General features: G+C 51.3%; 1 protein-coding gene across 1 annotated transcript; it reads left to right on the top strand.

Annotated features, from left to right (window-relative positions):
* Window positions 1-12,448: 12,448 nt before the first annotated feature.
* Window positions 12,449-13,858, top strand: LOC121554880 (keratin-associated protein 9-1-like). Its single transcript, XM_041868601.1, has one exon. It carries the CDS (start codon window positions 12,449-12,451, stop codon window positions 13,856-13,858), a length of 1,410 nt encoding a protein of 469 aa, XP_041724535.1.
* The last annotated feature ends 1,724 nt before the right edge of the window (window positions 13,859-15,582 follow it).

Here is a 15,582-nt window from a genome sequence, read left to right as displayed (position 1 = left end):
CTACCAACAGACCAGGTAGAGTCCCCTACCAACAGACTAGCTAGAGTCCCCTACCAACAGACCAGCTAGAGTCCCCTACCAACAGACCAGCTAGAGTCCCCTACCAGCAGACCAGCTAGAGTCCCCTACCAGCAGACCAGCTAGAATCCCCTACCAACAGACCAGCTAGAGTCCCCTACCAACAGACCAGCTAGAGTCCCCTACCAACAGACCAGCTAGAGTCCCCTACCAACAGACCAGCTAGAGTCCCTACCAACAGACCAGCTAGAGTCCCCTACCAACAGACCAGCTAGAGTCCCCTACCAACAGACCAGCTAGAGTCCCCTACCAGCAGACCAGCTAGAGTCCCCAACCAACAGACCAGCTAGAGTCCCCTACCAACAGACCAGCTAGAGTCCCCTACCAACAGACCAGCTAGAGTCCCCCTACCAACAGACCAGCTAGAGTCCCCTACCAACAGACCAGCTAGAGTCCCCTACCATACAGACCAGCTAGAGTCCCCACCAACAGACCAGCTAGAGTCCCCCTACCAACAGACCAGCTAGAGTCCCCTACCAACAGACCAGGTAGAGTCCCCTACCAACAGACCAGCTAGAGTCCCCTACCAACAGACCAGCTAGGAGTCCCCTACCAACAGACCAGCTAGAGTCCCCTACCAACAGACCAGCTAGAGTCCCCTACCAACAGACCAGCTAGAGTCCCCTACCAACAGACCAGCTAGAGTCCCCTACCAACAGACCAGCTAGAGTCCCCTACCAACAGACCAGGTAGAGTCCCCTACCAACAGACCAGCTAGAGTCCCCTACCAACAGACCAGCTAGAGTCCCCCTACCAACAGACCAGCTAGAGTCCCCTACCAACAGACCAGCTAGAGTCCCCTACCAACAGACCAGCTAGAGTCCCCTACCAGCAGACCAGCTAGAGTCCCCAACCAACAGACCAGCTAGAGTCCCTACCAACAGACCAGCTAGAGTCCCCTACCAACAGACCAGCTAGAGTCCCCTACCAACAGACCAGCTAGAGTCCCCTACCAACAGACCAGCTAGAGTCCCCTACCAACAGACCAGCTAGAGTCCCCTCACCAACAGACCAGCTAGAGTCCCCTACCAACAGACCAGCTAGAGTCCCCTACCAACAGACCAGCTAGAGTCCCCTACCAACAGACCAGCTAGAGTCCCCTACCAACAGACCAGCTAGAGTCCCCTACCAACAGACCAGCTAGAGTCCCCTACCAGCAGACCAGCTAGAGTCCCCTACCAACAGACCAGCTAGAGTCCCCTACCAACAGACCAGATAGAGTCCCCTACCAACAGACCAGCTAGAGTCCCCTACCAACAGACCAGATAGAGTCCCCTACCAACAGACCAGCTAGAGTCCCCTACCAACAGACCAGCTAGAGTCCCCTACCAACAGACCAGCTAGAGTCCCCTACCAGCAGACCAGCTAGAGTCCCCTACCAACAGACCAGTTAGAGTCCCCTACCAGCAGACCAGCTAGAGTCCCCTACCAACAGACCAGCTAGAGTCCCCTACCAACAGACCAGCCAGAGTCCCCTACCAACAGACCAGTTAGAGTCCCCTACCAACAGACCAGCTAGAGTCCCCTACCAACAGACCAGCTAGAGTCCCCTACCAACAGACCAGCTAGAGTCCCCTACCAACAGACCAGCTAGAGTCCCCCTACCAACAGACCAGCTAGGAGTCCCCTACCAGCAGACCAGCTAGAGTCCCCTACCAACAGACCAGCTAGAGTCCCCTACCAACAGACCAGCTAGAGTCCCCTACCAACAGACCAGCTAGAGTCCCCTACCAACAGACCAGGTAGAGTCCCCTACCAACAGACCAGCTAGAGTCCCCTACCAACAGACCAGCTAGAGTCCCCTACCAACAGACCAGCTAGAGTCCCCTACCAACAGACCAGCTAGAGTCCCCTACCAACAGACCAGCATAACTACAGCCCTACAATAACCAGCATACAACCATCAACACCAGACCCCTTCAGATCAGAACCACCAGCATCCTGCTGCACAAACTCCCAACTGATCCTTTTCTAATCATATGGCAGAAAAACATGTCTGCTAAAATGTTCCTCCTGGAAGACAAAAATGACTTTTGCTATGCAGCTTTGTAGTTGATAAAGAAAATAGCAAGCAGAGGTTGTAGGGTAACAAAGAGACTTCTGTAGCGATGTTTATTCAGGATAGAGTTAGATATGTTTACTACTACCACCCTGTAACCTCTGACCCTGTAACCTCTGACCCTGTAACCTCTGACCCTGTAACCTCTAAGGCATGACAGGACAGCGGACGCATGGCCCCGCCACTCCTCTCCCTTCTCTCTCCTCGTAGGGAGCAGACAAAATGGCCACCCCACAGCCAGTGGTTTGAAGTGAACTGTTCTAAACAACAGAGACTCTCATTAATCTCAGAGAAAAAAATCTAAACCTAAAGATTGTTGAATGCCCCGTTCATGTTTATCTGTGACAGTGGTAGTAGCCATCTGCATCTTGCCTGGACAGAAAATAAGTAGTCTGTATTTTGTCATATTGGGGCTTTATATCAGAAATGTATTTTTATGTATTGTGTGTAATAAACAAACAATGATACAGTGGGGAAAAAAAGTATTTAGTCAGCCACCAATTGTGCAAGTTCTCCCACTTAAAAAAATGAGAGAGGCCTGTAATTTTCATCATAGGTACACGTCAACTATGACAGACAAATTTAGAAAAAAAAATCCAGAAAATCACATTGTAGGATTTTTAATGAATTTATTTGCAAATTATGGTGGAAAATAAGTATTTGGTCACTTACAAACAAGCAAGATATCTGGCTCTCATAGACCTGTAACTTTTTCTTTAAGGGGTTCCTCTGTCCTCCACTCGTTACCTGTATTAATGGCACCTGTTTGAACTTGTTATCAGTATAAAAGACACCTGTCCACAACCTCAAACAGTCACACTCCAAACTCCACTATGGCCAAGACCAAAGAGCTGTCAAAGGACACCAGAAACAAAATTGTAGACCTGCACCAGGCTGGGAAGACTGAATCTGCAATAGGTAAGCAGCTTGGTTTGAAGAAATCAACTGTGGGAGCAATTATTAGGAAATGGAAGACATACAAGACCACTCGATAATCTGCCTCGGTCTGGGGCTCCACGCAAGATCTCACCCTGTGGGGTCAAAATGATCCAAGAACGGTGAGCAAAAATCCCAGAACCACGCGACCTAGTGAATGACCTGCAGAGAGCTGGGACCAAAGTAACAAAGCCTACCATCAGTAACACACTACGCCGCCAGGGACTCAAATCCTGCAGTGCCAGACGTGTCCCCCTGCTTAAGCCAGTACATGTCCAGGCCCGTCTGAAGTTTGCTAGAGTGCATTTGGATGATCCAGAAGAGGATTGGGAGAATGTCATATGGTCAGATGAAACCAAAATAGAACTTTTTGGTAAAAACTCAACTCGTCGTGTTTGGAGGACAAAGAATGCTGAGTTGCATCCAAAGAACACCATACCTACTGTGAAGCATGGGGGTGGAAACATCATGCTTTGGGGCTGTTTTTCTGCAAAGAGACCAGGACGACTGATCCGTGTAAAGGAAAGAATGAATGGGGCTATGTATTGTGAGATGTTGAGTGAAAACCTCCTTCCATCAGCAAGGGCATTGAAGATGAAACGTGGCTGGGTCTTTCAGCATGACAATGATCCCAAACACACTGCCCGGGCACGAAGGAGTGGCTTCGTAAGAAGCATTTCAAGGTCCTGGAGTGGCCTAGCCAGTCTCCGCGAGATCTCCAACCCCATAGAAAATCTTTGGAGGAGTTGAAAGTCTGTTGCCCAGGCGACAGCCCCAAAACATCACTGCTCTGGAGGAAGTCTGCATGGAGGAATGGGCCAAAATACCAGCAACAGTGTGCTAGTGAAACCTTGTGAAGACTTACAGAAAACATTTGACCTGTGTCATTGCCAACAAAGGGTATATAACAAAGTATTGAGAAACTTTTGTTATTGACCAAATACTTATTTTCCACCATAATTTGCAAATAAATTCATAAAAAATCCTACATCTTTTGAAGTGGGAGAACTTGCACAATTGGTGGCTGACTAAATACTTTTTTTCCCCACTGTAGGCCTGTTTTTTCAGTTCAGTTCTCAGCGAGACCAAGAGACCTGGTGACAATCATGATACTCTCAGGTTGATAAAGGTCCTAGATCTCCTCGGTGACTGGTTTATTATGAGGTGGAGGTGGTTCCAGAGCCTTCCAAGAGTTCTAGAACCTTTCAAGAGTTCTAGAAACTTCCAAGAGAAGTAAAAAGGAAACTGAATGTGCCTGTTTTCCAACCTGGCCCATCGGGGGTCAATAGTCTACAATGTCCTTAGCCTCATCTCTTGTCTGTCTGCCTGCCTGCCTTCCTCCCTCCCTCCCTCCCTTCTTCCATTGACAGGGAGGGGAACCGAGTTGTTTGAATGTTGATAAGAAAATAAAAAATAGGAAGTACTGTTCTTACTGTTTTCTGTCTGTCTTATCTGTTGGACACACAACCAGTGTCCCAAATGGTACCCTATTCCAAATATATAGTGCACTACTTTTGATGAGAGCCCATAGGGTAGTGCACTATACAGAGAATAGGGTGCCATTCATGACGCATCCTGACTCTTCAGACACACCAGGGAACAAAGAGACAGAGGGGGAGTTTCATTCTGTTTCTTTACAAGGCAATAGAAAATGGTGGAAGGAACGAATGGAAGGTACTTCGACACCACAAGACAAATATCGAATATAGAATTTGGTTCAGCTTCAACAATTTGTATGATAAGTAACCAAATTAGATTTAACAGGGAATGTGGCTGTTGTTGCTCTAACCAACCAGATTCCAGTGGCTCCAGGATGAAGTTTCACCTAGGTACAGATCTAGGATCAGTGTTTGTAATGAAGGTAATAATGAAGGTAATAATGAAGGTAATAATGAAGGTAATACTCTGCCACAAAAAATGGAAGAGGCAATTACTCAAAAGAGAAAGGAATGAATGTGTTTGTCTGCCGCCAATCAAAAACCATGCATGGCTTAAGATGGCTAGTATAGAAGGTTGTTTTTGGACACAGGTCCGGGAATGGCTAAAGGATTGCAATATTTACCTGGAGCTAACCCTGCAGATGGCACTACTGGGTGATCTGAAAAGTCATAGTCAATCGATCAATAACATAATAATACTATTAGCAAAAATGTTTATTTTCAATTCACAATCTGTAGAAACAATGAGAATAGAAAGGTTCAGAACTTTTGTAAGACATCACAGTACAGTTGAAAAATATGTGAATGTATATATATATATATATATATATATATATATATATATATATATATATATATATATATATAAACATGGGGGATTGGAAGTGATGCAGACAATTACATTGATAGAAGATACAATCTATCTGCAATATTAAGCTGATCTAAGCTATAAATCATATAGTATAAATCGTAAAATGTATCAGTTTCACTTAAGGTTTGACAACTGTACCACATAAAATTCAGGATAGTTGGAACAGATTTTCGATGTCCCAATACCATGGCAACGGGTTTATGAACTGATAAACAAAACAACATTTGACGCATCAATCCGTTCTTTTAATTTAAGCTATTATATAAAATAATGGTAAATATATGGGGCATTGGACAGTCAGCCCTTTGCAGACTCTGCCATGAAGAAACAGAATCAATAGATCATTTCTTTTGGAACTGTCCTTCGGTGGCTCGCTTTTGGAGTCAGGTCAAGGAGCGGTTGTTAAGTCATAATGTCTGTGTTCAGATGGACCTGCAAACTGTATTGTTAGGGGGATCTGAAAAACCACGATCAGTCAATAGGAAATATGATTATACTCTTAGGTAAAGTATTTATTTTTAGGGCGATCTCGGTAGAAATGGTTCAAATAGAGACATCACAGTAAAATAGAAGGATGTATTGCAAAAAGTAAAATGGTAATATACTGGGAAAGACGGGTTCGTCTGAGGGGTGAATATTAAGATAAATAGTAAAATAGCAAGAGAGTTGGCTAAAGACGGCACGCTCAAGAGTTTTGGAGAGAAAAGAAAGGGAGACTGGTCTGTAGTTCGAGTGTAGGTTTTTTGAGAAGGGGTGCAACTCTCTGTCACGGTTAACTAAGCCAGAACCCAGAAGCAGACCAGGACAAGGTACGTTGAGGCAAAGGTGAGTGTTTATTAATAGATTCCGAGTGAGGCTGAATAATCCAGGGAACAGAGCGGGTGGCGTGGATGGGTTGTTGAGGGTGCAGTGGTTGGTCGGTACTGGCCTGCGGCCGCCGACCATCAGGCAGAGGTTGGGTGAAGGTTCCGGGTGAGAGACTGCAGACAGAACAAAAACGGAGGTCAGTACACAGCTAGTCAAAAAAGGTGCAAAACAACAAAACTAACACTAATGGCTCAGAGACTGATACGCAGACAAACATACTGTTCATGGCTAACGATCCGGCAGGAACTGGATGTTGGGCTCCAGAGCCTAAGAAGGGTGATGATCAGGACCAGGTGTGCAGATTGCTGATGGGATGCAGGTGCGGAAAACAAGAGCGCTCCCCGGAGCGTTCCCGAACCCTCGGAAACTGGAGATTACGAACAGGAACACTAGTCACCAGACAGGACCCGACTCAGACAGCCGGGATCGTTACAGTACCCCCCTCCGATTTAACGCCACCGGGCGGACTCCCGGAGCGCCAGGATGGAGGCGGTAGAAGTCACTGATGAGGTCCGCATCTAGGACCTGTCGCCTGGAATCCAACTCCTCTCTTCAGGGGCCATACCCCTCCCAGTCCACGAGATACTGGAAACCCCGGCCCCGCCGTCTGGAATCCATGATGCGACGCACCGTGTGGTAGAGGACCACCTCCGATCATCCGAGGAGGAGGAGGCGGAGGAGGCAACAGAGGGACTGAGGAAGACAGGCTTGAGGCAGGAGACATGAAAGGTGGGATGGACTCTGAGCGTCCTCGGTAGTTTGAGTCGAACTGCCACTGGATTGATCACCTTCTCCACCACAAACGAACCAATGAACTTCGGTAACAACTTCCTAGACTCAGTCCGTAACGGAAGATCCCGTGTGGCCAACCAAACCCTATCTCCGATGGTATAGGTGGGAGCGGGGATCCGGCGACGATTCGCCTGGAGCTGATACCGGTCCGAAACTCTAAGGAGTGCCTTTCTGGCCCGATGCCAGGTCCGGTGTGCATACGAATATGGGCCTGAACAGAAGGCACTGAGAGCTCCTTCTCCTGAGAAGGAAACAGGGGAGGTTGGTAGCCATACAGGCACTGGAAGGGAGACATCCCAGTGGCAGATGTAGGAAGAGTATTGTGGGCATACTCAACCCAAGGCAACTGAGAGACCCAGGAGGTGGGGTTGGAAGAGACCAGACAGCGTGAGCGTGGATTCCATCTTCTGGTTGGCTCTCTCCGCCTGACCATTGGATTGGGGTGAAAACCAGATGTGAGACTGACTGTAGCTCCAATGGCCAAACAGAAGGACTTCCAGACAGCAGAGGTAAACTGAGGGCCACGGTCGGAAAACGATATCACTGGGCAAACCGTGGACCCTGAAAACCTCCTAACCAGGATCTCGGACGTCTCCGAGGCAGAGGAAGCTTGGCAATAGGCACAAAGTGGGGCGAACTTGCTGAATCTGTCCACGAGTAGTCAGAACGACCGTGTTCCCCTCAGAAGCGGGCAACCCAGTGACGAAGTCCAGGGCCGGATGCGACCATGGTCGCTGGGAATAGGAAGGGGTGAAGTAGTCCAGAGCTGGGCCGATTGGTACTCTTATTCTGCGCACACACTGGACAGGCAGCAACAAAACCCCGAGTATCCTCGGCCATGGCGAGCCACCAAAAACGTCTGCGAAGAAACGCCATTGTCCGAGCCACGCCAGGGTGACAAGCCATCTTGCTGGCGTGGGACCATTTGAGGACAGCAGGGCCGAACCCGACTCAGGCACAAACAACCGACCGGGTGGACCGTTACCGGGACCGGGCTGAGTCCGAAGGGCCGCCAGCACCTCCTCTATTCTCAATCTTCCACATAACTGCTCCCACGACGCAGTTCGGGGGAGGATTGTCTCGGTCTTGGACCCACTCTCCTCCGTCTTGGAGAACATCCGGGACAAGGCGTCCGCCTTGCCGTTCTTAGATCCAGGTCGGAGCGTCAGGGCAAACTTGAATCGTCCGAAAAACAACGCCCACCTGGCCTGACGGGAGTTGAGACGTTTAGCCGATTGCACGTAAGCAAGATTCTTGTGGTCAGTCCAGACAATAAGCGGTTGCTCCGCCCCTCCAACCAGTGGCGCCACTCCTCCAAGGCAAGTTTCACCGTCGAGAAGCTCCCGGTTACCCACATCGTAATTCCTCTCCGCAGGCGAAAGGCGACGAGAGTAGTAGGCGCAGGGATGGAGTTTACTGTCCGTGGAGCATCGCTGCGACAGGATGGCGCCAACTCCACATCAGACGCGTCCCACTTCAACGACGAACTGACGGGCCGTGTCCGGTTGAGAGAGAATCGCGTGCGTTGGTGAATCGCCTCTTCAAATCCAGAAACGCTCGATCCGCCTCCCGGATTCCACTTGAAGGTCCTGATACTGGAAGTCAAGGCAGTTAACGGAGCTGGCCACACGGCTGTAATCCCGGATGAATCTGCGGTAGAAATTCGCAAACCCCAAAAAATCTCTGGAGCTGCAATCTCGTACCGGGCTGGGCCCATTCCAGAACCGCTCTAACCTTCTCCTGGTCCATCCTAATCTCTCCCCTGGAGATGATGTACCCGAGAAAGGATGTAGTGTGGGCGTGAAACTCGCACTTCTCGGCCTTCGAACAGGCGATTCTCAACAATCGCTGCAGAACCTGCCGGACATGCTGGACGTGGTCGGAAGGTTCCCTCGAGAAGATCAGAATGTCATCCAGGTAAACAAACACAAAGAGACCCGATCATATCTCTCAGGGCGTCGTTCACCATACTCTGGAATACCGCTGGAGCATTGGTCAGTCGAAACGGCATCACCTGATACTTCGAAGTGACCCATCGGTGTATTGAAACCCGTCAACCACTCGTCCCCCTCTCTGATCCGGGACCAGGTGATACGCATTGCGTAGGTCTAGCTTGGTGAACACCGTAGCACCCTGTAAGAGTCACGGCAGAACTCATCAAGGGCAGGGATACTTGTTCTTGACCGTGATGTCATTCAGCCCCCGATAATCAATACACGGTCGAAGAGAGCCATCCTTCTTACCCACAAAGAAGAATCCTGCCCCCAGGGGTGATGACGAGGGACGAACGAGACCAGCAGCTAGGGACTCCTTGATGTAGGTCTCCAACGCCTCACGTTCAGGTCGGGGAGATACTGTATAACCTTCCCTTGGGGTAGACAGCTCAGGAACCAGGTTGATGGCACAATCATATGGTCGGTGGGGAGGGAGTGACAGAGCCTTCTGCTTACTGAAAACTTCCCCCAAATCGTGATATGTCTCGGGAACCAGGGACAAATCTGGGGGTTTAGCCTCAATCACCTGACTGGGAACCGAATGGGGGCAGGCAGTCTTGAGACAGTTAGCATGACAATCAAGGCTCCAACTCGTTACCTTGCCCGTCACCCAATCGAACTGGGATTGTGTTCCTTCAGCCAGGGGTATCCAAGGACCAGAGGAACATGGGAAGACGGCAGAATGAAGAATGAAATCATCTCAGAATGATTCCCGACAACCGCATCTTAACGGTTCAGTCCTCATCGTGATCGTGCCAGACTACTGCCGTTCAGAGTGGTCGCTTCAATGGCTTCCGGCAATTGCTCCTTGGAAAGCCCCCAGCTGTTCCACCAACTTCGGCATCAAGAAAAGCTTCCATCGGCACCTGAATCGATAAAGCGTTAAGCGCTAAGCTCTGATTCCTGTTCACAAGGGTAGCCGGGAAACGGGGTCTGACAGAGGTACTGAGAGGTTGAAACTGGCTCGCTAAAAGTCCTCCCAACTTTAGCGAGCCGGCAGTTTGACGACCGCCGGGAACAAGTGGAGATGTAATGTCCCGAGCTACCACAGTAGAGGCAGCAGTTGGTCTTACGTCTATGTTGACACTCCTCCTTGGTTAACCCGTGCCGCCCCACTTGCATGGGTTCAGAATCGGAGAGAGGACCTCTCCACTAATCCATTGTGGTGGAGAATGATCGACGTGTTCTGGTCCACCACCCGACCCGACTGGGAACTGAGAAGCTGATCGATTGGACGGACCCCATTGCTTCTCCCTCCTTCGCTCTCGGACTCGATTATCCACCCGAATAGACAAGGCTACCAAGCTGTCCAGGTCACTAGGCTCGGATAGGAGATCAACTCATCCTTGAGCTGCTCCGACAGACCCTGGTAAAGGCCGCTTGCAGAGACTCCTCGTTCCACCCACTCTCCACAGCCAACGTCTTGAACTCGATCACGAAGTCGGCCACGCTGCGAGTTCCTTGGCGAAGCGAAACAGGCGCCTAGCTGCGTCCCTCCTCGGACGGAATGGTCGAAGAGCTTCCTCATCTCGGCCGTGAACCCCTGGTATGAAGCCATGCAGGGATCCTGTCGTTCCCAAACGGCTGAAGCCCACTCCAGCGCTCGACCACGCAGCAACTCAATCACAAAGGCTATCCTAGCCTTGTCTGTGGCATAAGAGTAGGGCTGTAGATCGAACACTAATCCACACTGCATAAGGAAGGCAACGGCATCTTCCCAGCTCCCCCTCATATTTATCCGGCGTCGGAACCTTGGGCTCACGGATGGACACAGCTTCCAGAAGCGGCAGGCGAGATGGGTGAAACCAGTAGTGGATCCTCCACCGGACACTTACGTTGGTTCTGGACCTCCGTCAGACCGGTAGAAAGGTTCCGAACTGATAACGCGATCTCCTGTAGTACCGTGCTATGATGGCCCAACATCTTCTCCTGCTGGGTAATAGCATGGCGAACGGAGTCCAGGGTCCGCTGGGTCCATTACTGGCCGGATCGTTCTGTCACGGTTAACTAAGCCAGAACCCAGAAGCAGACCAGGACAAGGTACGTTGAGGCAAGGTGAGTGTTTATTAATAGATTCCGAAAGTGAGGCTGAATAATCCAGGGAACAGAGCGGGTGGCGTGGATGGGTTGTTGAGGGGTGCAGTGGTTGGTCGGTACTGGCTCGGGCAGCCGCCGACCATCAGGCAGAGGTTGGGTGAAGGTTCCGGGTGAGAGACTGCAGACAGAACAAAACGGAGGTCAGTACACAGCTAGTCAAAAAAGGTGCAAAACAACAAAACTAACACTAATGGCTCAGAGACTGATCATGCAGACAAACATACTGTTCATGGCTAACGATCCGGCAGGAACTGGATGTTGGGCCAGAGCCTAAGAAGGGTGATGATCAGGACCAGGTGTGCAGATTGCTGATGGGATGCAGGTGCGGAAAACAAGAGCGCTCCCCGGAGCGTTCCCGAACCCTCGGGAAACTGGAGATTACGAACAGGAACACTAGTCACCAGACAGGACCCGACTCAGACAGCCGGGATCGTTACACTCTCGCTGTCTTGAAGACGGAAGGGACATAGCCAGCGGTCAAGGATGAGTTGATGAGCGAGGTGAGGTAAGGGAGAAGGTCACCGGAGATGGTCTGGAGAAGAGAGGAGGGGATAGGGTCAAGCGGGCAGGTTGTTGGGCGGCTGGCCGTCACGAGCGCAAGATTTCATCTGGAGAGAGAGGGAGAAAGAAGTCAAAGCATAGGGTAGGGCAGTGTGAGCAGGACCAGGTGTCATTTGACTTAACAAAACGAGGATCGGATGTCGTCAACCTTCTTTTCAAAATGGTTGACGGGAGTCATCCACAGAGAGGGAGGAGGGGGGAGGGAGGGGAGGATTCAGCAGGGAGGAGAAGGTGGCAAAGAGCTTCCTAGGGTTAGAGGCAGATGCTTGGAATTTAGAGTGGTAGAAAGTGGCTTTGCAGCAGAAACAGATGAAGAAAATGTAGAGAGGAGGTGAAAAGATGACAGGTCCGCAGGAGTCTAGTTTTCCCTCCATTTCCGCTCGGCTGCCTGGAGCCCTGTTCTGTGAGCTCGCAATGAGTCATCCCAGCCACGGAGCAGGAGGGGAGGACCGAGCCGGCCGGGAGGATAGGGGACATAGAGAGTCAAAGGATGCAGAAAGGGAGGAGAGGAGGGTTGAGAGGCAGAATCAGGAGATTGGAGGAGAAGGATTGAGCAGAGGGAAGAGATGATAGGATGGAAGAGGAGAGAGTAGCGAGAGAGAGAGAGCGAAGGTTGCGACGGCGCATTACCATCTGAGTAGGGGCAGAGTGAGTAGTGTTGGAGGAGAGCGAGAGAGAAAAGGATACAAAGTAGTGGTCGGAGACATGGAGGGGAGTTGCAGTGAGATTAGTAGAAGAACAGCATCTAGTAAAGATGAGGTCAAGAGTATTGTCTGCCTTTACCCTGCTGCCTGCTACCTTGCTGCCCTGCTGCCTGCTACCCCGCTGCCTGCTACCCTGCTGCCCTGCTGCCTGCTACCCCGCTGCCTGCTACCCTGCTGCCCTGCTACCCTGCTACCCTGCTGCCTGCTACCCTGCTACCCTGCTGCCTGCTACCCTGCTGCCCTGCTGCCTGCTACCCCGCTGCCTGCTACCCTGCTGCCCTGCTGCCTGCTACCCCGCTGCCTGCTACCCTGCTGCCCTGCTGCCTGCTACCCCGCTGCCTGCTACCCTGCTGCCCTGCTGCCTGCTACCCCGCTGCCTGCTACCCTGCTGCCCCGCTGCCTGCTACCCTGCTGCCCTGCTGCCTGCTACCCTGCTACCCCGCTGCCTACTACCCTGTTGCCTGCTTGCCTGCTACCCTGCTACCCTGCTACCCTGCTACCCTGTTGCCTGCTTGCCTGCTACCCTGCTACCCCGCTGCCTACTACCCTGTTGCCTGCTTGCCTGCTACCCTGCTACCCCGCTGCCTACTACCCTGTTGCCTGCTTGCCTGCTACCCTGCTACCCTGCTGCCTGCTACCCTGCTGCCTGCTACCCTGCTGCCTGCTACCCTGCTGCCAGCTACCCTGCTACCCTGCTACCCCGCTGCCAGCTACCCTGCTACCCTGCTACCCTGCTACCCCGCTGCCTACTACCCTGTTGCCTGCTTGCCTGCTACCCTGCTACCCTCCTGCCTGCTACCCTGCTACCCCGCTGCCAGCTACCCTGCTACCCTGCTACCCCGCTGCCTACTACCCTGTTGCCCTGCTGCCTGCTACCCTGCTACCTGCTACCCTGCTGCCTGCTACCCTGTTGCCCTGCTGCCCTGCTGCCCTGCTACTCTGCTACCCTGCTACCCTGTTGCCCGATACCCTGTTGCCCTGCTACCCTGCGGCCCTGCTATCCTGTTGCCCTGCTACTCTGCTGCCTTGCTACCCTGTTGCCCTGCTACCCTGCTGCCTGCTATTCTTCTGCCTGCTACCCTGCTGCCTGCTACCCTGCTGCCTGCTACCCTGCTGCCAGCTACCCTGCTGCCTGCTACCAGCTACCCTGCTACCCTGCTACTCTGCTACCCTGCTACTCTGCTACCCTGCTGCCTGCTACCCTGCTGCCAGCTACCCTGCTGCCTGCTGCCTGCTACCCTGCTGCCAGCTACCCTGCTGCCTGCTACCCTGCTGCCTGCTACCCTGCTGCCAGCTACCCTGCTGCCTGCTACCCTGCTGCCTGCTACCCTGTTGCCTGCTACCCTGCTGCCTGCTACCCTGCTGCCTGCTACCCTGCTGCCAGCTACCCTGCTGCCTGCTACCCTGCTCAGCCCAGAACCACATGGCGTCAGCCTCTAAAAGTGAATCAGAACCCTTAATCAGAATGAACTCTGCATTGGGACATTCTGATAAAGCCAAAGATTCAGTATTAGTAGGTAACTGTAATATTGTCAAATAGTTTCCTCTAAGATATGCACACACTCCCTAAACCTCTGTTGTATGTTTGATTTGTTTCGTCACTGTACTTTAGGCCTCCCCCTGATTCACTGCTGCTATTGGTTCAGCCCTACTAGGCCGAAGTCAACCTGCCCTCAGAATTACTAACTGATGTACTTGATTCATTTTGAAACATGGCATTTGGAATACACAAACAGTTTATGGTTTTAGAGTGCTCCATGGAAGTAATTCCCATATCACTCAATCTGTGCAACAGTTGTTCCCTGTCTGCATTCTCCTCCTAGTGGCGACTTGGTGAAACACTAGATGTTTATACAAGGGGACATGGCTAAAGACCACAACCAAATAATACTATTATATACATATTGACTACACTCATTACTTCAAGGTTAGCTTTGTTCTGAGTGTATTAAGGAGCTGCTGTTAAAGATGCATTAGAGAGGGTGTCAGGGCCATAGTAGATAGAGGTTAGAGGGTTAGGGCAGGACGTTAGAGAGGGTTAGGGCAGGACGTTGGAGAGGGTTAGGACAGGACGTTAGAGAGGGTTAGGGCAGGACGTTAGAGAGGGTTAGGGCAGGACGTTGGAGAGGGTTAGGGCAGGACGTTGGAGAGGGTTAGGGCAGGACGTTAGAGAGGGTTAGGGCAGGACGTTAGAGAGGGTTAGGGCAGAACGTTAGAGAGGGTTAGGGCAGGACGTTGGAGAGGGTTAGGGCAGGACGTTAGAGAGGGTTAGGGCAGGACGTTAGAGAGGGTTAGGGCAGGACGTTAGAGAGGGTTAGGGCAGGACGTTAGAGAGGGTTAAGGCAGGACGTTAGAGAGGGTTAGGGCAGGACGTTAGAGAGGGTTAGGGCAGGACGTTAGAGAGGGTTAGGGCAGGACATTAGAGAGGGTTAGGGCAGGACGTTAGAGAGGGTTAGGGCAGGACATTAGAGAGGGTTAGGGCAGGACGTTAGAGAGGGTTAGGGCAGGACATTAGAGAGGGTTAGGGCAGGACGTTAGAGAGGGTTAGGGCAGGACGTTAGAGAGGGTTAGGGCAGGACGTTAGAGAGGGTTAGGGCAGGACTGGTGTCCTAGCCTTATGCATTACTCAGGGTGTTAGGGTCATAGTTCTGACCATAGTTATGGCATGCTGGGTTAAAGGTGATTGATCCAGTGCAGTCATGCATACAGGCAAACCAAGCGATGCCCAGGAAGCAGACATCCTCCCCCCCCTTTGTGACTGAGGGAGCAGGGAGCTGGGGCTTTTGTGAATGCAGGTGCAGAAATGTTCACACAGAGGCCAGGCAGTTTGGGGCCCTGTCTCCCGTGTCCCTCTATGCAGAACAGAGCAGGCAGCCACACAGCCACGGTCACCAGTAATAATAACAACCTGGCTGCTGAGCCATAGATATATATACATTCACTGGCCTGGCTGCTGAGCCATTATATATATATATATACATTCACTGGCCTGGCTGCTGAGCCATATATATATATATACATTCACTGGCCTGGCTGCTTAGCCATATATATATATACATTCACTGGCCTGGCTGCTGAGCCATATATATATATACATTCACTGGCCTGGCTGCTGAGCCATATATATATATACATTCACTGGCCTGGCTGCTTAGCCATATATATATATACATTCACTGGCCTG

Source organism: Coregonus clupeaformis, unplaced genomic scaffold (assembly GCF_020615455.1).
Source record: "Coregonus clupeaformis isolate EN_2021a unplaced genomic scaffold, ASM2061545v1 scaf0075, whole genome shotgun sequence".
NCBI classification, from domain to species: Eukaryota; Metazoa; Chordata; class Actinopteri; order Salmoniformes; family Salmonidae; genus Coregonus; species Coregonus clupeaformis.
This window is presented reverse-complemented; position numbering and strand designations above follow the sequence as displayed.